This window comes from Phocoena sinus, chromosome 13, assembly GCF_008692025.1.
Source record: "Phocoena sinus isolate mPhoSin1 chromosome 13, mPhoSin1.pri, whole genome shotgun sequence".
NCBI classification, from domain to species: Eukaryota; Metazoa; Chordata; class Mammalia; order Artiodactyla; family Phocoenidae; genus Phocoena; species Phocoena sinus.
Window position 1 is genome coordinate 18,735,016 of NC_045775.1, and position 22,421 is coordinate 18,757,436.

Consider the following 22,421-nt stretch of genomic DNA (forward strand, 5'->3'; position numbering starts at 1 on the left):
GACCATGGATACCTCTTTTATTTGCCCATTTCAAGGATTTATCCCTTCAGACTGCATGTGTGTCCACGGGCGTGTGCGCGCACACACACACGGTGCCTGGTCCACCAGACAGTGGAGTCGGACCATGTGGTGGGTGGCTGGTGTATCTGGAGGCTCCCTATCAGCCTCTGTGAACCTCAAAGGGTCCTGCTTCTCCCAGCCGGGCACTTACACTTCTGATGAGGAGGGGGTAGCGGGTGATCCTCTGCATGGGCTTCAGCAGGAAGCTGGAAAGGGGCATTCCTTTACATCGAGGGTCAGATGCCAGCCTCTACAAAATAATTGAGAGGCTTGTGAGGAAATCATAGCCTGAGGAAAACAAGGAAACACTGGCTATTCTCCTGACTTTGACCACCTTTTAGATTTCTAACTTCTTTTAAAAACTCAGGATCCAAAATGATACGTATCAGGTTAACAGCAAGAATATCCCACTTCATGCGCCAAAGCCAGTGGATGCTTTCAGTTCTTTAGGTGCATCTGACAGCCTGTGCAATCCCTCCCTCCCATTGCTTCCGGAACCAGACTGTCTTCCCAGCCCACTGACCCTCTCAGTCTTCCTCACTCCTTTCCTCTCCTCTGCCCAAGATCCCACACGACTGAGCCCCACAGTGTGACCAGACCAGCTGTGGAGCTCTACACTTGCCAAATTACTCTCCGTCTCACCTGGATGTCCCAAAGGCACCTCAATACCACAGCATACCCCCAAGTGAAGTCCTTGTCTTCCCTCATAAAAGCATCCTCTTCTACCCCTATTCCTATCAGAGTTGGTAGCACCATTCTTCACCCACTCACCTTCCCCCACACATACCTAGGAGTTACCACTGATGCCAGTCTGTCTTCTAAGTAGCTCTTGATCTCCCCCATCTCTGCCTGCTCATCACCCTGCTTCATTCATAACAATACATTTACTGAGCACCTGCTATGAGCCAGGCTCACAATGTCCCTTCTGCTCTTCCTTCACTTGGCTAATTCATATTCATCTCTGAAGACTCAGATTAGCCTCCTTCAGTCCAGGCTCTCCCCTTCTTCACGCCTCCCCTCCTTTTCAGTGATCCTTCTCAAGCCCCCAAGGCTTCCTTTATCATCGTGCCACATCTGGACTGGGTAACACAGGTAGAGGCATCACATATGAGGTGTCTCTATAACTCCCACTCAGACTGTTAACTCCAGGATGCCTAGGACCACATTTATTTGCTTCTACTCCTAGGACTAGTACAGGACCTAACAGAGTAGCTAGTACTCTAATATGATCATTTTAATGACTGAAAAATAACACATTTACTATAATTTACCTGATCATTTCCCATTACGGGATATTAAAATTACCCCCTCCTTTTGTTTTTGGATATATATATATATATATATATATATATATATATTTCTAAGATAAGCATCTTCATGGTATTTATTTCTATATTTTCTGAGTCTTTTTAAAAAGTAACATTCTAGAACACAGCTTGTTAGATCTGCTTTTTAATGTAAGCAACACCATGCCTTTCATTATGAGACTAAACACTTCTTATTTTTGCTATTGTTACAGTTGTGGTGACACTGACGTCCTATTTACATCCTATTTTTTAAATTCCTATTTTTATTACTATTTGAAAAAATTTTAAACCTTTTACTATGCTTTAAAAGGTAAATGTCCTATATTTAATTCTACTATTATTTTAAAATGTTCACCTATACTCATAATTCCACATTTATGTAGTTATTCTGATTAATGTTTGTTTCTGTGATCTTGGTTTCTTTCTATGTTTCTTCTAGTTCATTTCTAGGCAACACCTTGCCTCCCACCAACTGAAGGGTTCTGTCCTCAGTGCCTTATACTGAACCATTTTTACATCCCTGAGATCATCATAAGCTAAATAAATAAAATTAGCATTTATTGAATGCTTACTATGTGTTGGTCTCTGTGCTCAAGTACTTTAAAAGTATTATCTGATTATCTCCAGGTGAGAGATGAGGGGACTTTAAGGCACCAAATGTTAAGAAACTTGCCCTGGTCACACAGTGGACCATGATGGGGCTGGAATTTCAGCCCGAGCAGTCCAATTCTGAAGGCTGTCTTGTTCTGAGCATGAAACTGTGTTGCCTCTTGGAATTGATCCTATTTCGTTATGACAGACTCTTCTTTTCATGTAATGCTTAATTTTATTCACTGTTATTTTAATTAAGATTTTAACAACTATATTTATAAAAGATACTGGGTTGTAACTTTTTTTTTCATTTTTGTAATTAAACACAAATGAGCCTTGGCGTTAGAGTCACTTTTGTCTTATATAATGAATTAGGTAGGCTTTCTATTTTTTTCTGGGATCTGTAACAGTTTATATAAAATAGAATAATCTATTCCTTTATTGTTGTAAAGAATTCACCATTAAATCCATCAAGTGAAACTATGTCCTCTTTTGGGGTAGGTTACTCAGTTTTTTCCCTTGTTTAATATTATCTTCAGATTTTCTATTTTTCTTTAACTTTATCTTTATTGGAGTATAGTTAACTTTACAATGTTGTATTAGTTTCTGCTGTATAACAAAGTGAATCAGCTATATGTATACATATATCCCCTTATCTCCTCCCTCTTGTGTCTCCCTCCCACCCTCCCTATCCCACCCCTCTAGGTGGTCACAAAGCACCAAGCTGATCTCCCTGTGCTATGCAGCTGCATCCCACTAGCTATCTATTTTACATGTGGTAGTGTATATATGTCCATGCCACTCTCTTTGTCCCAGCTTCCCCTTCCCCTTCCCACACCCTCAAGTCCATTATCTACATCTGTGTCTTTATTCCTGTCCTGCCCCTAGGTTTGTCAGAACCATTTTTGTTTTTTTAGGTTCCATATTATGTGTTAGCATACAGTATTTGTTTTTCTGACTTACTTCGCTCTGTATGACAGGCTCTAGGTCCATCCATCTCACCACAAAATAGCTCAATTTCATTTTTTTTTTTTTTTTTTTTTTTGCGGTACGCGGGCCTCTCACTGTTGTGGCCTCTCCCGCTGCGGAGCACAGGCTCCAGATGCGCAGGCTCAGCGGCCATGGCTCCTGGGCCTAGCCGCTCCGTGGTATGTGGGATCTTCCCGGACCGGGGCACGAACCTGTGTACCCTGCATTGGCAAGCGGACTCTCAACCACTGCGCCACCAGGGAAGCCCCTTTTTCATTTCTAATTCTATTGATTTGTCTTCTCCCTTTTTTTCTTGATGAGTCTGGCTAATGGTTTATCAATTTTGTTTATCTTCACAAAGAACCAGCTTTTAGTTTTATTGATCTTTCCTACTGTTTCCTTCATTTCTTTTTCATTGATTTCTGATCTGAGCTTTATGATTTCTTTCCTTCTGCTAACTTTGGGGGTTTTGTTGTTGTTGTTCTTTCTCTAATTGCTTTAGGTGTAAGTTTAGGTTGTTCATTTGACATTATTCTTTTTTCTTGAGGTAGGATTGTATTGCTATAAACTTCCCTCTTAGAACTGCTTTTGCTGCATCCCATAGGTTTTGGGTCATCGAGTTTTCACTGTCATTTGTTTCTATGTAATTTTTTTTTTGAAGTAAAGAAAACGGTGGAATTTAATCTTTATTTACAGGACACTGCAAGATATGAAATCCCACATAGAAATAAGAAACCCATTGAGAGAAGAAGCTTCATATAGTATGTACAGTTTGGAACTGTTCAAGCATAGTTTCTTTGTAAAAAGCGCTACAATAACAAACCACATGTAAAAAGAGTTCTTAGTAGAGAAACAGTAAGAGAAACTTCTACCAAACATAGTACACAACAAACAACTTTATGCTTCAGAGGTACAATCTAGAAGCTGAAGGTCCCAGCAGTGCCATCCTGAACTTGGAATGTATACCCTTCAGAGGTAGTTTCCGGCACAATTTTGATCTTCCTCTTCTTCCACAGAGAAATACTTCTCAATCAAGTTTAATGAAGCTTTGTACACAGACTCATTTTCATGGTTTTGTAGAGCTTCAATTTTGTCCAAACCTCGACATTCTTCAATCATTATAGTAAGTTTCTCAGTTTCACCTAATTTCTCAGCAGCCTGAAAGATATTTGAAATGGCATCCAGGATAACCAGAATAATTCTGTTGCCTTTTGCAGTTAGGAGGTTCATCAATGGTTCTATTATGCCACAATGAACAAGGTATACGATCTGCTCAACTGTTCCGCCACTTGTATAGTTGGTCACAGCCCATACAGCTTCCTTTTGTGTCTTAAAGTCTGCCTTAGAAAGAATGCCAACAAGGAATGGGACGAATCCATGATTTACGACTCGTTATATCTTGTCCTGGCAGCCAGCCGTGATGTTTGACATTGTCCACATAGCTTCCTTCTGAATATTAGTTTTGGAGTTTGTTAGCAGGCTGGGAAAGACGGCAAGTGCTCCTGCATCCATTACAACCTGAGTCTGTTCATCTGTCCCAGTGACAATATTCCCTATGGCTCTTAGCGTGGGAATCACAATTGGCAATTCAGTAGCTCCTAAAAGCTTCACAAGTTGGGGTACAACCCCAGTTTTCGCAACCATTTCAATCCGTTCATTTGGAACATTAGTAAGGTAGGAAATAGCCCAGCAGGTATCAGCTAAAACTTCTGGATCATGGTGATGCAGGAGACGAACTAAAGTAGGAAGAATCTGCTCAACAGCATCTAAGGGGGGTGCAGGATTCTTGTTGTGACAAAGATTTGAAAGTGTCCAGGTAAGATTATGTAAGTAACCACATGCTAAAGATGACGTATCAGGAACCGCCGAAAGTGCCAACAGTGGGTCAACTGCACCATACTTGATAACGAAGTCTCGGAAAACTGAGCCATCACCTGCAATGTTTCCTAGAGCCCATACAGCTTGTTCACTGAAGTAAGCATGGGGAGATGCCAACAGAGAAATGAATGCTGGGATAGCACCTCCATCTACCACAGCCTTGGTCTGTTCTGATGTCCTGGAAGCAATGTTAGTGAGGCCCGAGCAGATTCAAACTGAATGGGACTGCAATCAGATCTGCCCAAGAAGGACACAATTTTGGAATCAAACCAGCCCAGATTATGCTGTCTGTGGGGGGGGGCTGTTTTTCCCTAGAAAGCAGTTTCCTAGCAGCTTGAGTAGCTTGGAGCTGGCTTTCCAAATTGTTGCTATTTATGCCTTTGACAATGTCATCAACAGACCAATTACAGTGCCCTTGTTGTTGTGGTTTTCCTGCAGTGGAGAAGCAGCATCATCTGGAAAAGAGCTCACATTTCTCCTTTTCAGCATCTGGTCATACTTCTTAGCTTTCCGGAACTCCACATTAACCTCTATTCAGTGCTGCCTCATTTCTGTACTGTCTTTCCCCTTGTTCTTGAATCTGTTAAGGCGGGCAGCTGGTGAATTAGAATTCTTATTGGTGGACATGGTTATGAGACAAAGGGAGAAAGCTACACAGCTGGCTCAAGCTTCCACAGGAAGTGGTGCGGGGCACACAGGTTGCAGATCAGCTGCCCTCAAAATGTCCACCATGGTCAGCCTGAGGACGGTGTTTCTAGGTAGTTTTTGATTTCTTCAGTGATCTCTTGGTTATTTAGTAGCGTATTGTTTAGCCTCCATGTATTTGTATTTTTTACAGTTTTTTTTCCTGTAATTGATATCTAGTCTCATAGCGTTGTGGTTGGAAAAGATACTTGATACAATTTCAATTTTCTTAAATTTACCAAGGCTTGATTTGTGACCCAAGATATGATCTATCCTGGAGAATGTTCCATGAGCACTTGAGAAGAAAGTGTATTCTGTTGTTTTTGGAGGGAATGTCCTATAAATATCAATTGAGTCCATCTTGTTTAATGTATCATTTAAAGCTTGTGTTTCCTTATTTATTTTCATTTTGGATGATCTGTCCATTGGTGAAAGTGAGGTGTTAAAGTCCCCTACTATGATTGTGTTACTGTCGATTTCCCCTTTTATGGCTTTTAGCATTTGCCTTATGTATTGAGGTGCTCCTATGTTGGGTGCATAAATATGTACAACTGTTGTATCTTCTTCTTGGATTGATCCCTTGATCATTATGTAGTGTCCTTCTTTGTCTCTTGTAATAGTTTTTATTTTAAAGTCTATTTTATCTGATATGAGAACTGCTACCCCAGCTTTCTTTTGATTTCCATTTGCATGGAATATCTTTTTCCATCCCAGACTTTCAGTCTGTATGCGTCCCTAGATCTGAAGTGGGTCTCTTGTAGACAGCATCTATATGGGTCTTGTTTTTGTATCCATTCAGCCAGTCTACATCTTTTGGTTGGAGCATTTAATCCATTTACATTTAACATCATTATCGATATGTATGTTCCTATTACCATTTTCTTAATTGTTTTGGGTTTGTTTTTGTAGGTTTTTTCCTTCTCTTGTGTTTCCTCCCTAGAGAAGTTCCTTTAGCATTTGTTGTAAATCTGGTTTGGTGGTGCTGAATTCTCTTAACTTTTGCTTGTCTGTAAAGGTTTTAATTTCTCCGTCGAATCTGAATGAGATCCTTACTGGATAGAGTAATCTTGGTTGTAGGTTTTCCCCTTTCATCACTTTAAATATGTCCTGTCGCTCCCTTCTGGCTTGCAGAGTTTCCGCTGAAAGGTCAGTTGTTAACCTTACGGGGATTCCCTTATTAGTTATTTGTTGCTTTTAATATTTTTTTCTTTGTATTTAAGTTTTGATAGTTTGGTTAATATGTGTCTTGGCATGTTTCTCCTTGGATTTACCCTGTATGGGACTCTGCACTTCCCGGACTTGACTATTTCCTTTCCCATGTTAGGGAAGTTTTCAACTATAATCTCTCCAAATATTTTCTCAGACCCTTTTTTTTTCTCTTCTTCTTCTGGGACCCCTATAATTTGAATGTTGGTGCGTTTAATGTTGTCCCAGACGTCTCTGAGACTGTCCTCAATTCTTTTCATTCTTTTTTCTTTATTCTGCTCTGTGGTAGTTATTTCCACTATTTTACCTTCCAGGTCCCTTATCCGTTCTACAGCCTCAGTTATTCAGCTACTGATTCCTTCTAGAGAATTTTTAATTTCACTTATTGTATTGTTCATCATTGTTTGTTTGCTCTTTAGTTCTCCTAGGTCCTTGTTAAATATTTCTTGTATTTTCTGCATTCTATTTCCAAGGTTTGGGATCATCTTTACTATCATTACTCTGAATTTTTTTTCAGGTTGACTGCCTATTTCCTCTTCCTTTGTTTGGTCTGGTGGGTTTTTACCTTGCTCCTTCATCTGCTGGATATTTCTCTGGCTTCTCGTTTTGTGTAACTTATGACCCCTTCGGGGTCTCCTTTTCACAGGCTGCAGGTTCGTTGTTCCTGTTGTTTATGGTGTCTGCCCCCCAGTGGGTGAGGTCGGGTCAGTGGCTTGTGTAGGCTTCCTGATGGAGGGGACTGGTGCCTGTGTTCTGGTGGGTGGGGCTGAATCTTGTCTTTCTGGTGGATGGGGCTGCATGTGGCAGTGTGTTTTGCGGTGTCTGTGAACTTAGAATGATTTTAGGCAGCCTCTCTGCTAATGGGTGGGGCTGTGTTCCTGTCTTGCTAGGTGTTTGGCATGAAGCATCCAGCACTGTAGCTTACTGGCTGTTAAGTGGAGCTGGGTCTTAGTGTTGAGACGAAGATCTCTGGGAGAGCTCTCACCAATTGATATTACATGGGGCTGAGAGGTCTTTGGTGGTACAATATCCTGAACTCGGCTCTCCCACCTTGGCGGCTCAGGCCTGACACCAGGCCAGAGCACCAAGACCCTGTCAGCCACACGGGATGTAAATTAACTGAGTGTGTACTACATCTTCTACCAAAACTGCCATTTCATGAAGAGGCCTCCTAGAATCACCTAGAGAAAACCACCTATGTTTTCTTAAAGGAGTTTTTTTTTTTTTTTCTTATAGGAGTTTTATGGTTTCAGGTCTATGTTCAAGTTTTTAATCTGTAAGCAAAAACATCATACTCTGCAATTCTGCTGCAAAGCTTATAGACTTCCCTGTACTTCTTCCACTACTTGAAGTGGCAGTAGACATTGGGCTGGCTGCAGTATTATTCATCTGTGGCTTAAATGGACAGGTCACTTGCTGGCTTTCTTCCAGATAGCTCATCTATGCTCTAAGAATACTTGTAGACCCGGCTGCACGTCCCGCACAGAGAATGTGCGGGTAGAGATGGTGCGGTTTTGGCGGCGGTGGCCCGAGACATGCTTGGAAAGGGGCGGGTGGGGGGCTGAGAGTGTCTAAAGGGAAAGGGTGGCTGGGTGTGGATGGTGGGGGCAAGATGGCACGAGCCTGACTCTCTCTAGATGTTCTACTCTTATTGAATCAGTTTTCAAACTTTAATAGAAAACTACAGGTTTTGTTAATGTTTTCATATTTATTAGCATATATTTTGAATTATATACACTTTTAAGAAATAACTTTGTATCTATTCTTGTTTTTACTTGTGTTTTTTTCCCTCTTTTTCTATTAGATTTAGTGGAGTTGTATTTTATCGGTTCTTTTCACTGTACCTGTTTGCAGACATATTGATATCGTTTGTGCTTTTATCTTTATTACTTCCTCTATTTTCCTCTTAGAATTTTATCCTCTGCCTATATATCTTATATTTTATGCTGATTTTTCCATTCTTTTCTGATAATAAAAATATTAAAATTATGCACTTTCCCATAAAGTACTACTGTGGCTGTATAATATATCCCAATATAAAGTACTTCACAACAACAACAAAAAATGCAAAAAAACCAAGAAAACAGATTTGTCTTTCATTTCCCTCACCATTTTAACATGTTTAGTAATATTTCTATTACTGAACAACATCCATAAAAATGACTCATCAGAATGTGATTTTCTATTATGATGTAGCCGGACATCTGAGGCTCACTGGTTATCACCGTAAGGCTGCTGCCAACTCTATATTATACACAGTGAGTATACACACAGTGTACTTCCTGAGTACAGTTCTAGCGTTACTTCTCCTTACCAGCTGCTTGTTTTTAATTTATGACCATGGCATCATGGAACCAATTGTTTTCTGTCTTCTCATTGGTTTCTGGAAGGTTTTATGACAGCTGCCTACACTTCTTGTAAATACATATAGGATCACAGATGCGCTTTTTATTTATTATCCTAGTTCCTGGTGTCACCATTTTCTTTCCTACTCTCATTTCCTTTTGTCCCATGTTATTCATACACTTTTTTTTTTGGCCACACCATGCAGCTTGTGGGATCTCTGTTCCCCGATCAGGGATTGAACCCGGGCCACGGCAGTGAAAGCACCAAATCCTAACCACTGGACCACCAGGGAACTCCCCATCCACTTATTTTAAATTTTATTTTATCTTGTTGCATTTTATACGTTTAAGTAAGCTAGTTTATATTCCTTCTGGAATAAGATGGGTATAAAATAAATATAATTTACAAAATTAAGAAAGTGACATTCTGGACTTTTCTGGAGTATAAAGTAGCTGATTTATGTAAGTAGGCTTAAAAAGACACTCTGCTATTTAAGATGGGCAAAATCATGGTCCCAGTGCCAAGAAAAATCAATTCAACATGAAAGGCAACTCAAAGCAGTCAGAAAATTCTTTGCCATATCTGTGTTTCCTTTGGAAGGTGATGGAGATGGCCTTCTCCACTGCTGAGATTCCCCACCATGCCACCATACACCCCTGCCTCCTGGCTCAGAACAAGGCTGACCTGCCTACATTCCCCGAATGGAGTTACCTTTAAAAATTCTTTGAAGTCTGCATGTTCATCTGTCTTCTGCTGTAAAAGAGCTGCTCCATTCAGCTGACAGCTGCAGAACCGGATGTAAGCCTGCATGTGGGACAGCTCAGCTGCCAGGATGTCCCCAATCATCTGCACGGGCATCTTCTCACCCCCGGTCTTCTTCCGTACTCGCAAGGCCCTGCAACCAACACACACTCTCACTTCCCATTTCTAACTGAATGTGCTTCACAAATGAAGGATGAATACCTTGCGAGACTAACGGTAATGACAACCAGTGAGTTACCTAAAAAGCTCTGGCACCGTGAGGGAAAAGTCAGGAGGAGGAGGCAGCGAGGGCTTAAAGCCCTGCCCACCCAGCCAACCTGGGTGAGCTGCTAGAAAGAAGAAGAAAATGAAGTGTGTGCACTTGGGTGTTCCTAGGTCTTGGGAATTGTTTTGGATTCAGCTTAGTATCTTAGCAAAGTTCCTTTTGAAAATTTTCTAACTTGTTTTCAGTTGAACCAAGAAGAAAGAAATTTCCACCCTCTGTAAGGGCAAAAAGGGAGCAGGAGCCCACAGAGGCCACGTGTGGAGGCGGCATTGTTCCCAGAGAGCTGCTGAGCCCCAAGGAGGGCGGAGAGGCAGCAAGCGCTGGGACTGCCCATGCCTCCCCACAGGAGCCTGTCCTCACGGGAGTAAGGGACAGAAAATCACCACAGGGAACGGAGTTTCACACTGGACTTAGGAGAGTGCCAGACCAGCCAGTTGTGTCTAGGCCATGAGCTGCAGCTTCTCTCCTGACTCTATCTGATGCAGAGTCAAGTATATTTTGGAACCATATGTTGATATATTGTTTGTTTAATGGTTTAACTTTTCCTTTGCTTAATCAAATATTTTCTTTGTTATATTTCTTTACTTCAATAATTATGCATTTCAGAGTTAGCATTTCATAAAATGATGATAAAATTAAAAGCCTGAGGGAGGGACTTCCCTGGTGGTGCAGTGGTTAAGAATCCGCCTGCCAATGCAGGGGACATGGGTTTGAGCCCTGGTCTGGGAAGATCCCACATGCCGCAGAGCAAATAAGCCCATGCGCCACAACTACTGAGCCTGTGCTCTAGAGCCTGTGAGCCACAACTATTAAGCCCGTGCACCGCAACTACTGAAGCCTGCGCGCCTAGAGCCCAGGCTCTGCAGCAGGAGAAGCCACTGCAATGAGAAGCCCGCGCACCGCCATGAAGAGCAGCCCCTGCTCACCGCAACCAGAGAAAGCCCGTGCGCAGCAACCAAAACCCAACGCAGCCAAAAATAAAATGAATAAATTTATATTAAAAAAAAAAAGCCCGAGGGAACAGAAGACAGTGAAAGTTCTTTGCTAAGCAGCCCTGGCTGCAGAGAGTTAGGTATGAGGCTCAGCCCTGGGGCTGGGGACGTCTGCTGCAACAACAGGTGATGCTCACGACTCACTTCAGCAGCTTCGTGTTCGACATGATGAGCTCCTTCCAGTTAACAAAGATCAAGGCCGTTTCTCCTTCAGTGAGAAAACCTGGTTCTGCCATTCGTTTCTGAAAAACCTAAATTCAGAACACAAGGGAAAGAAGTCAGCTCAAGTGCAGTACACAGGCTGTGTGGTCTAAATAACACATTATCTTCGGGTGGCCCAGTGGTTGAGAGTCTGCCTGCTGATGTGGGGGACACAGGTTCGTGCCCCGGTCCAGGAGGATCCCACATGCCGCGGAGTGGCTGGGCCCGTGAGCCATGGCCGCTGAGCCTGTGCGTCCGGAGCCTGTGCTCCGCAACGGGAGAGGCCACAGCAGTGAGAGGCCCGCGTACCGCAAAAAACAAAACATTATCTTCATACACTAAAACTAGGAAGATCATGGCACTTTTAAATAAACATATTGTGACTTTTAAATTGCAAAATTTCCCTTTTTGCTATTTCGTCTCCTATCAGGGCTGATTTTAAGGACTGAATCCAGCAGTCTCATCAAGAAGAGGAGATTCTCATACCTACCTCCTCAGGGTGTTATACAGGTTAAATAAACCACGGGCATAAAGCACCCACACACTGGAAGAGCCTGCAGAACTGAGGAAGCATGGCCGTTGTCAGGCTGAGCACCTCAGGGGTCTGGAAGCAGTTTGTGAGAAGTGCACCAGAAGAAAGAGTGATGCCTTATCCTATCCTCAAGACTGGCCACCAAGCACATGTGGATTTCAGGGGTTAAATGATAACACTTTGGTAATCTGTAGCACTTAAGGTTTCACAAAGTTCTGATATGCACATACATGCATATGCTTGTGTGTGCATACATGCACACGTGTGTGTGTGGGTTTCTCAATTAACTTCATAGATGATGTAGGTCATGCTGAGTCAGGTATTATTATTCCCAATTGACCCACGAAGAAATAAAAGCTGAGAGAGTAATTTGCTCAAGGTCACAAAGCTAGAACGTGGAGGAGCCAGAACTAAAACAACTTTTTGATTCTAAGTTCAAGTTTCCACTAAACAACTAGGGAATGACTTTAAAAGCCTTAAGGAAATGGTGAAGTCATCTGAGACAACTCTTCTCAAGTGAAATCTCTCCAAAATACACATGACATTACCCTCCATTGAAACTGTTCTAAATTAATGTTTACTTACTGCATTGAATTGAACCTGGATTCAGAGAACTCAGATAAAAGTGCTATGAACTAACGTCTCTAAACCTCTACGGTTCCAGAATCAGACTGAAGATGTCTGGACACTCCTGTGAGAGAGAGCCCTGGAAACAAGGTCGACCTGCTCTGAGGTTGCTCCTGAAGGACAGGGAAAGCGTCTGATGTCGGTTCTTTCACTCGCTGATTAATTTATGTTACTGTTTATTTGTTCTATCTGCCTGCTTTGCGCCAGCCTCAGTGAGGTAAGCAGAGGGTGAGATGGCTGGGTCCTCTGGGGCCCTCCATGGCAACGGTAATGAGAAGCCCTTGCCTGTGGGCAGTGCTTTTTTCCCTGACCCCCTGACCCCAACTTGATGCCTCACCCCTCAGAGTGTCTTGTGAGGTGCGCTGAGAATAACCAAGCCCACGTGGTTAAGAGGCTGGCCTGAGATGGGGAAAGCACCTGGCCCCCATTCACCTTCTGTGCTAGTCAGAGCGGTTCTCCACACCCATTTACAACCACTTAGGACTGGAATCTGACCGGCAGCAGGGCTGACACTTGTAGGGGTTAATCAAAAGGATGGGCTTTTCTTACAGGCCATCCATCCTGGTGAGAGAAGTGCAGACAGACATAAACACACCTAGCCACACATAAATTCAGTCCTGTTGGGAAGGCCTGTAAAGGGCCAGGCTACGTTTGGGGTGTAGGACGAAGGACACACAGTCTCTGCACTCAGGAGCTCACAGCCTGGGGGAAGATAGACGTTATCAACCGAGAAGTGCAGGACAGTGAACGTCTGAGAGGATCAAGTGTGCCATGTCTGAGATCCCAGCCCGAATTCAGGGGAGAGAATGAATCGGGTGCAGGCCTTGGTGGGGCAGATGGAGGACTCAGCTTCTGCACCGTGTGTTCTCAAGGTCACGACCACGTAAACAGTGCACCTGCTGGGCCTGAGTGGGGACACCTGTTCTCTTTAAGTTTTTTTTTTTAAACTGGTCTCATCTGAGGGCCTTGACAAATTTTTGTGGGAACTGAAAGCCATGGAAACAAAAGCATAATAAAAGTATAAAATCTTACTTTGCTCAAATGCGAACCATTTAAAAGTGCCACTCTAACGGCCGTTGTCTGCTTCGGGGTCGCTGGCAACATTAATAGTCACAACACAGTAAATATATGAGATTTGGGAGCTACTTTACAGTACACTGTTTGGTTTTCCAAACTGACATAAAGGTTAGGTGAACACCCCCACTGCCTCACAATTCCTCTGGAAATCATTAAACTTTATGAAAGCGTCAGGTGCCAGAAGAGTGGTGCAGACGTCGTCCGTCAGAGAAAAGTCTGAGGCAGATACATTTGCTGGAGAGCCTTCCCACCTACTCCGTACCCTGGTCCTTCCTGATGGGGCCTCTACCACATCCGACTGAGGCACTGAGTGCCTTTTCTCTCTCTCTTCACTCTGAATTACCTAATCTGGAGGAAGAGCCGACTTGAGATCTTCAAGGCCTCTCCAAGGGTCAGAGGAAGCATTCTGAGGGTGTGAGCGCTCCCGTCACTGCCTGAGAATTCTTTTGTCAAAGGTGATACCTTGCTACGAGGCCCCACCCCCTGAGCAGCCGGCAGCGCCCGCGGCGCCCTCACCTCCACGACGAGCTGAAGGTCATCCACGTACCGCTCCTCAGTCTCCATCAGCTCATGGATGTAGCCCTGCCTTTTCCTCTCCACTGGCTGCATGGTGTCCAGGGTTTGGAGATCTGCACACCCTGTGGAAAAGCAGGCTAGAGTTTCAAAATATTATTTTATCTTCCTCGGAGAAAACAGACATGAACCGTCAGATACACGGGGTTTGCAAATGTTGCCGGGAAAGAACCACGTGGCCTGCCAAAGGGCCCTGGGACTTGGGCGAACAGCGCACACCTGCGGAAGCGGGATTAACCACCGGCCATTCCAGAGCTCCAGAGCCGCAAATGAGCAATACCTGTAACTGGTTGCAACACCTGCAATGCTCGGTATGGTCCCAATTTCTTTTCCAAATAAGTAATGACAGAATGAAGGATTTGCAGAAATGGCCTCAAAGAAACCAGAACTGTGCGGAGGGAGCCTTGTGAAGAATCTATGCTATTCTCACCATCCTGAGACATTTTCAAAGCACCGTAATGATTAAGTGAATCAAGTGCTGGAGACCAGTGTTTTCCAAACTGCAGGTCATGAGCTATTGGTGGGCCATTCTATCGATTTTTTAAAACAAAAACAAAACAAAATAAATAACTAGAAACTACCACGTGCACAGGATCTGTCAGTATTGTACTGTGAAAATTTTTAGTTAGGTATGTATTTGAGGATGTAAAATGTATTTCTTACTGTGAGCCACTGTTTAAAAAATGTTTGAGAAACACTTCTCTAGATTTCTCAAAGTTAAGTGCTCAGTTAGGAAACCTGAAGTCTCCAGGGCCCAGCAGTTCCCAGCAAGAGCACGGTCTTAACCCACTGGAACAAAGAACTGGTGGTTTGGGGTACACTGCAGCCATGGGGGCTTTGAGGGCAGTCCCCAGCCATCTCGCGTGGCATCAGAGTGAGAAGTACCATAGTCACTTCGGATCAATGTACAGGCACATGGGAGCTGAGCTCACTGTCACACTGGGAAGTGACGTTAACCCAGAGTCATGCAATAAGAAGCTGAGGGCCTGCCGAAGGCCCAGTGGGAGGGGAAACGCCTCAGAAAGCCCTTCCTCAGGCAAAAAGAAAAAGCAGGTAGGTGCCCAGCAAGGGACAACATGAGGCGGTAGCAGTGCACGTCTGAAGCGGGAGAGATGGGGAGGTAACACGAAGGTCTGGGGAGCAGAGGACACAGGAGCAGGGCTGGCCCTGCGGGGCCTCCGCAGCCCGCAGTGTTCGGACGGAGGCAGACGCCCTGCATGGGGACAAAGGCACAGAGCCACAGAGGCGGAAAACGCCAGGATCAGACTGGCCTTTTAAGTGGGGGCTCCTCTTCGTGACTGTTTTTGATTTTTTATGTATTTTGTATAGATTTGGGCTTTCAGAGAATCCTCACGAAGACAACTGTTCTATTTTCTGCACATGCTGCCGACAGCTTTAAAAAAAATTACTCCCACAGTCAAACAAAAATTGGATAAGGCAAAAGTCACGTTCGGTGCTACCAAGATGAAATCGCAGTGCCACTCATGTCCAGACTCATCCAGCTTTTCTGGGGACTGTGTTCCATCCTGTTCTGCCAAGGAGACCTGCAGGAGTGAGCGAGAGCTAGGGATGAGCAAGGCTGACACAGGCCCCTGCCTGACCCCGCGGTGTGCAGCCAGGCGGCTGGATGCCAAGGCCGACGCCTGATGGGGAATGTTGCTGATCACGTGGCCATCCAGCTGACACTGGTGGGGCAATCGCAGCAGTCTCTAAGGTTGCCCTAGCTCTTTGCTAGTGGTTTACAAATCTCGGTCCTTCACATTCTGCCACATCCACATAGTATCTCTACTATTATTTATGTAATATTTTTTTTCATGTTTGAGCTAAATGTCTATGAAATCATGGGTTTGATGTGATGGTTATGTTTCTTCTAATAGTAACTACCATAAACATATAACTATTAAAATAATTCGAGTCCTCCTGGGCACTATTTTGTGGGCCATTGTGTTGTGCACCACTGGGATATCACACTTTGGGAATCGATGATTGATGTTAAAACCCACAAGTATTGGCCTATCTATTCAGTATCTTGGGATAATAGGAAAAGTCTCAGGTAGTTTATCGTTTCTAAGGCTGGGACGTACATGACATTAGCTTAATCAGGATGAATGTGGGACAATCCTTGTACTCCAACCCTAGCTGACACCTCTGCATTTCATTACAATGCTTCTTAAATTTTTATTCTCCAAGTTTCCAACCTGACCCCTATCCCCACTTTCAGATGCTCTCACCTCTGACATCAAGGGAAAAAAAATAAAGGCATGATGCCCCTTCTACTTCCAGCCCCATCTTCCTGCTCACTCATCCCTGTACTTCCTTCCCGTGTCAGGGGGTGAGGGGATCCTACTTCTTCTAAAGCCAGCATCCCTAACCCGCCCTCTCCTGCAGGACCCTTCCCTGCCCTTCACACTTCCATCTTCAGTCTTCACTGGTCCCTCTAGTCCATGAACATGGTTATGTGTCCCTCCTACCACAATATGTAAAACAAACAAGCACCCTTCCTGCAACCCTGCTCCCTCCACAAACACCTGTCTCTAGTCTCACTGCCAAATGTCTGACAGTAGAGGAGTCTGACACTCATTCCCCCCGCCCACAGCTCTCTCTGTCACTTCTCCGACTTAAGGTACTCTGGTTTCTCTCCCACCACTCCACTGACACTGCTCTTGTGAAGGTAATGATGACCTTGAGCATCACCAAATGCAGGAAACCCCCTTGGGAGCTGGCGTCCTCCTGCACCTGCCCAGAGCCCTGACACCTGTGATGAGCTGCTGCTTCCAACACTCGAATCTCTCCCTCAGCCTCTGTCACTCTCTTCTTCCTGGTGTTTCCTTCTGCATTTCTGCCTCTGCCTGCCTCCAGGCTCTCTGGTCCCCCCAATCCAGCAAATACTATAATGTGTTCCTGGCATTCCTGACCTGCAAGGTCAAACTTTGCATTTCTCTGCCAGGGTCACAAGGCACATCGCATACTATGCTCTGAGAAACCCTGCTCTAAAGAAACATTTGAGTGAACCCAGAGTTCCCAACACTTATTTGACCATAGAACCCTCTGTTTTGAGGGGAGAGTGAATCTTTTGAGAACTGAGGAATTAGGGTTTGTGGATAGAATACACCCCTCTGCCATCCTCTACACCTGCACTGTCCAATACAGCAGCCATTAGCGACATGTAACTACTGAGCACCTGAACCACGGCCAGTCCGAACAGAGAAGAGCTGTAAGTGTAAAATATACACTGGATTCCAAAGACCCAGTAGAAACATCCTAGAATGTAAAATAATGCATCAGTACAAAAATTATTATACCGATTACACCTTGAAATGATAATATTTTGGATAATGGTGGGTTAAGTAAAAGTAATTATTAAAATTAATTCCATCTGTTTCTTTTTACTTTTTAAAATGTAGCTGCTGGAAAATTTTAAATTACATATGGGCTTGTATTTGTGACTTACATTGCATTTATATTGAACAGCTCAAGCCAGCCTCTACATTTTTTATCATGTTCTTTTCCTGACAGAATGTTCAATGACTTCTGTTTTTTGCAGAATGAAGTCCTAGCTCGGGGGGAGCACAGGGCTCCAGAGTCTCCGTAATGCAGCAGCAGCCTGCCTCTGACCATGCAGTCCACCTTCTACCCACCCTGGCCTGGGCTCGGTCCTCATGATGTGCTGTACAAACTGTCCACGGCCTGGCTGTTTCCACTCCTGTTGTTGCCTCTGTCCATGGCCCTTCTCTGCACAGAAGCCATCTCACTACCCCTTCAGGGTGCAGCTCACATGATCCTCCTCTGGGGAAACCTTATCCATCCCCGTCCCCAGACTGCCTCTCCTTCGTGTTTTCATGGTACTGGCTTGCATCTATATTTTAAATACTTCCCACAATGTAACGTGTATTGTAGTTCTTCTGTATATAGTTACTATGTCCCTCTCTCCCAGTGGAGGTTAGGGACTGTGTCTAACACAGTCCATAATATCACACTTAGCAATGTTTTGACCACCGAGGTCAGGAAATATTTGTTGAGTAGAAGACTATTGTGTTGTCCCCAGACCCATTTCTCACCTTTCCCCTGCTCTGCTCCATACTGCAAGGAGGCCAACCTCTAAGGCTACTTTTGTAAGCTCTTTTCTTAGTTGACTTCTGCCTGGGCTTGGCTAATGAGAGGAGACTGAAGACTACAGGGTGGACTAGGGAAAGAGTCCTCCTGCCAGAATGGTGAGATGCCAAGAAAGCATTTAGTCCCTGCTGGGTAAAGAATAGAAATGCTGGGGCTGCATCTCACATAAATTTGGAGTTCAAGAATTCCACAACTGATGAATTAACACAAAAATTGGTCCCTGGCTGGTGATAACTTCAGGGTGCTTGGCCAAAGAAAATGTACAACTGGTCTGGAGGGTCACTCTCACAACCTTGGTTCCACAGGATTTACAGAGAAAAACTAAGTCTCGCTAAAGATGAGTTCAAAGTAAAAAATTACAAAAAACAAGGAACAATCCACCATTCATAAAAAACTGAGGATTAGAGCAAAAGGAGATGTAAAATATATATGTTTAAAATAGCTTGAGACATATATGAAGGATTTGAAACCCTAATTAGAGTCTAAAAAACCCAACAGGAAGATCTGAAACAGAAACAAATAAAAAGGTAAATATTATCAAGGAAATAATAATAGATGAGGCAGCAGATCAAACACATTGGAGGAAACAATTAGTAAATCTGAAAACAGAGCTGAAGAAATTACTTAGAATGCAGCTCAGAAAGACAAAAAGATGGAAAACATAAAATGAAAGCTAAAAGATACAGAGGATGGAATGACAAGGCCCAACATACATCTAATGGGAGTCTAGGAGGGGAGAACAGAAAGAAAGGGAAGGGGTAATAACTGAGATTATAATGGTTGAGAATTTTCTAGAGTTGACGAAAGATGTAACTCCACAGATTCAGGAGGAAAATGATTCCTGATTAGGGAAAAAAATAAAAATAAACACATACCTAGACTGTAAAACACCAAGGAAGAAAAAATTTGTTGAAATAGTAAGAAAGAAAGAGCAGAATAACTATACAGGAACAGCAATCCAGACTGGCTGCACACAACTCAACCCAACAATAGGGAGTGTTGAGAAAAAATAACTGTCAAACTAGAATTCTAATTACACTATTGTTCATGGAAGAGGGAGAAATAAAGGCATTTTCAGGCAAAGTTTGACAGCATTTACCACTAGCAGATTTGACTAAAGGAACCATTAAAAAAAATGTACTTTGAAAAGGAAAAACAGAGATGTAAGGAGTGGTAGAAAAAAAAGTAAGAAAAAGGAATGGTGAGCAAAAATACCAGTAATTATGTGAAAAAAAATTATTGACAGTAAAAATAACAATAATAAATAAGTTGGTGGGATAAATTCAATGTTAATTTTTAAAAAAGAAGCAAAGAAAATGCATGGTAAATATAAAATGTCAAATAAGATAGATATAAATAAAAGTATAAAATAGTTCTAATAAATGTAAGTGGCTAAATCTGTCAGTTAAAAGAGAGACTCTAGATTGGACAAAAGAATTCAGCTAGATGCTATTTACAAGACACCAGAAACGTAAAGTTACAGAAATGTTAGAAGTAAAGGGCTGTGGACTTCCCTGGTGATTCAGTGCTTAAGAGTCCATCTTCCAATGCAGGGGATGTGGGTTCAATCCCTGGTCAGGGAACTGAGTTCCCACATGTCATAGGGGAACTAAGCCTGTGTGCTCTAGAGCCTGAGTGCCACAACTAGAGAGCCCACGTGCTGCAACTCCTGAGCCTGTGCACTCTGGAGCCTGCATTCCACAACTAGAAAGCCCGTGAAGCGCAAGTAGTGAGCCCGCGTGCTCTAGGGCCCCCACACCACGACTAGGAAGAAGCCCATGCACCGCAGTGAAGAGCCCACATGCTGCAACAAAAAAAAAAGATCCCGCGTGCTGCAACAAAGATCCCATGTGCCTCAACTAAGACCCAACGCAGCCAAATAAATAAATAAGTAAAGACCTAAAAGAAAAAAAGTAAAGGGCTGCAAAAAACTATACGAATGCAAAATATAAAAGAGCAGTGGGGGAGGATTCATTAGCAACAGACAAACTAGGCTTCCAAGGATCTGTATAAGATGCCATCACAAAACCTCATGGAAATATAATAACTCTTATTTGCAACTAATGGGAGAGCCTCAAAGTGTGAAATGAAAAACTGATAGAATTACCTCCCTGATAAATTGGGAGATTGGGATTGACATATACACGCTACTATATATAAAACAGATAACAATAAGAACCTGCTGTATAGCACAGGGAACTCTACTCAATACTCTGTAATGGCCTATATGAGAAAAGAATTTTAAGAAAAAGTGGATATATGTATACGTATAACTGATTCACTTTACTGTACACCTGAAGCTAACACAACAGGTGGATTGACACTTTCCTTCTTCTTACACCTCACATTCAACCCACCTGTGGCTCTATCTTCAAAATAGATAATAGTGGTCCATAATCTGACCACTTCTTACCTCATCCACCACTGTCATTCTGATCCAAGCCACTGCCATCTTTTGCCTGGATTGCTGAACGAACCTCCTAACAGGTCTCTTTGCTCCGACCCCTGCCCCCCAACCTCCAGATTAATCTAGCAAGCCAGAGCTATCCTATTAAAACACAGCAGATCATGTCACTCCTTTGATCAAAACCCTTCAATGGGTCCTTCTCACTCTGAGCAAAAGCCAAATTTCTTACAATCAGCCCACAAGAACCTAAACGGCTTCCCCCATCTCCGCAGATACCTCCCTGTCCTCATTTCCTCATCCTCTTGCTCCTCCCTTGTTCCAGCCACACCGGCCTCTGTGCTGTTCCTCAAGCATTACGGGCATGCTCTTTGCATGTGCTGTTCCCTCTGCCTAGCATGATCTTCCAGGTATCCACATGGCTTCCTCCAGATAGTCATCGCATCTTTCAAGTCTTGGCTCACATGTCACCATTTCAGAGAAGCTTTATCTGAGTAACCTGTTTAAAATTGAAATCCCTCTGGATCCACCTCTCCCCACCAAGTACTCCCTTTCCCTCACCTGCTTTATTTTTCTAAGATACTACATACTTATTTGTTTTGTTTGTTTTCTGTCTTACTCTACTCAAATGTCAGCTCCAAGAGGGCAGGAATTTTTGTCCATTTTATAATCTGCTATGTCCCCCATGCCTGACACATAATAGGTTTTCAACAAGTATTTACAGAATGTGATATGAAGATACACTCTGAGATAGTACATTGATATTAACTATAAGCAGTCAGAGAGAATGATGAAAACTTCCTGGGAAGTTCTTTCTGGCAGACAGGAAGAATGGGAAAGTAGGAAAAATGAGAGATCATGGCTACTACCAGGTCAAAGTTCCCAGAGGAATAATTAGCGGTAGGCTGGGCCACAAGACCCCCGACACTTGTGTTTAGGATGTGGAGACTGAGAGACAAAACATGCATAATGTATAATGGTTATGAAAACTGTGTCCCACTATAGCTGGGAACCACCGTTCTAAATTACAGTGCAAGCAAGCAAACGAGAGAGCTTAGAAAGGAGGAGAAAGATCTGCGAAGACTCCAAAAAGTGAAGGACAAAAGGCAATTTGTGATGACTGCTACAAAGAGGGCTTGTTCAGATTATGTCATAAAGTCCCAGAATAGTCCTTGCCCATTCTGAGGAGACCAACGCCTCTGAACAATGCTATTCTCTGTGTGCCCAAAATTAAGAGCCAGAGTATCACATAATGGTTTTCAGTCTCACTGTGTTTAAGCTCAGTGAAAAGATGAGATTTTAACAGTAATCCAGACGACTCAACTGCATGCATTTTCTGAAGGCTGCCTTTAATACTCAAGTTTTATCAGGGCGCTGGAAATTACTGGGTATCTTGTTTCGTAAGAGAATAGCCTTTTATCCACTTGGCAAATATTTACTGAGTGCAAACTGTGTACCAGGTGGCACCATGAAGCCATACATATTTGTGGTTTCGTTTTTGGAAATTTAAATAATTCTTGAACAAGTTTTTCTGTCTTTTTTTATGCCTGTTACGTTCTGTCATCAGGTGTTAGGTTGCTTGTTTAAGCACAAAAAGGGCTATTTGTGGTATAAAATTGGGCTGTTTGTGTGATTCTACTGCTGCAGACCATCAGAAAGCAAAATATTTGACTATCAGAAAACAGACACATTCTAGAACTTACAAAAGCAGCTCTGTTGATAAATGCAAGTGGATTTGCATTTACCAAAAAAACAATTTTTTATTTTTATTTTTGAATCTACGGTAAAATGTTATAAGCCTAAAGACAGCAAAGACCCCCCCCCCAACAGTAGA

General features: G+C 43.1%; 1 protein-coding gene and 1 pseudogene across 9 annotated transcripts in view; both read right to left on the reverse strand.

Annotated features, from left to right (window-relative positions):
- The window catches only part of ITSN2 (intersectin 2), a 173,313-nt gene that overhangs the window by 19,262 nt on the left and 131,630 nt on the right, over nucleotides 1-22,421 (reverse strand). For all 9 annotated transcript variants that reach the window (XM_032652403.1, XM_032652396.1, XM_032652398.1 and 6 more), the window contains 4 exons: nucleotides 14,014-14,135; nucleotides 11,205-11,311; nucleotides 9,753-9,936; nucleotides 212-310 (listed from right to left, as the gene is read on the reverse strand). In XM_032652403.1, coding sequence (XP_032508294.1) covers nucleotides 212-310; nucleotides 9,753-9,936; nucleotides 11,205-11,311; nucleotides 14,014-14,135 — 512 coding nt within the window. The remainder of the gene's footprint in view (nucleotides 1-211; nucleotides 311-9,752; nucleotides 9,937-11,204; nucleotides 11,312-14,013; nucleotides 14,136-22,421) is intronic.
- LOC116764126 lies at nucleotides 3,627-5,678 on the reverse strand (annotated as a pseudogene).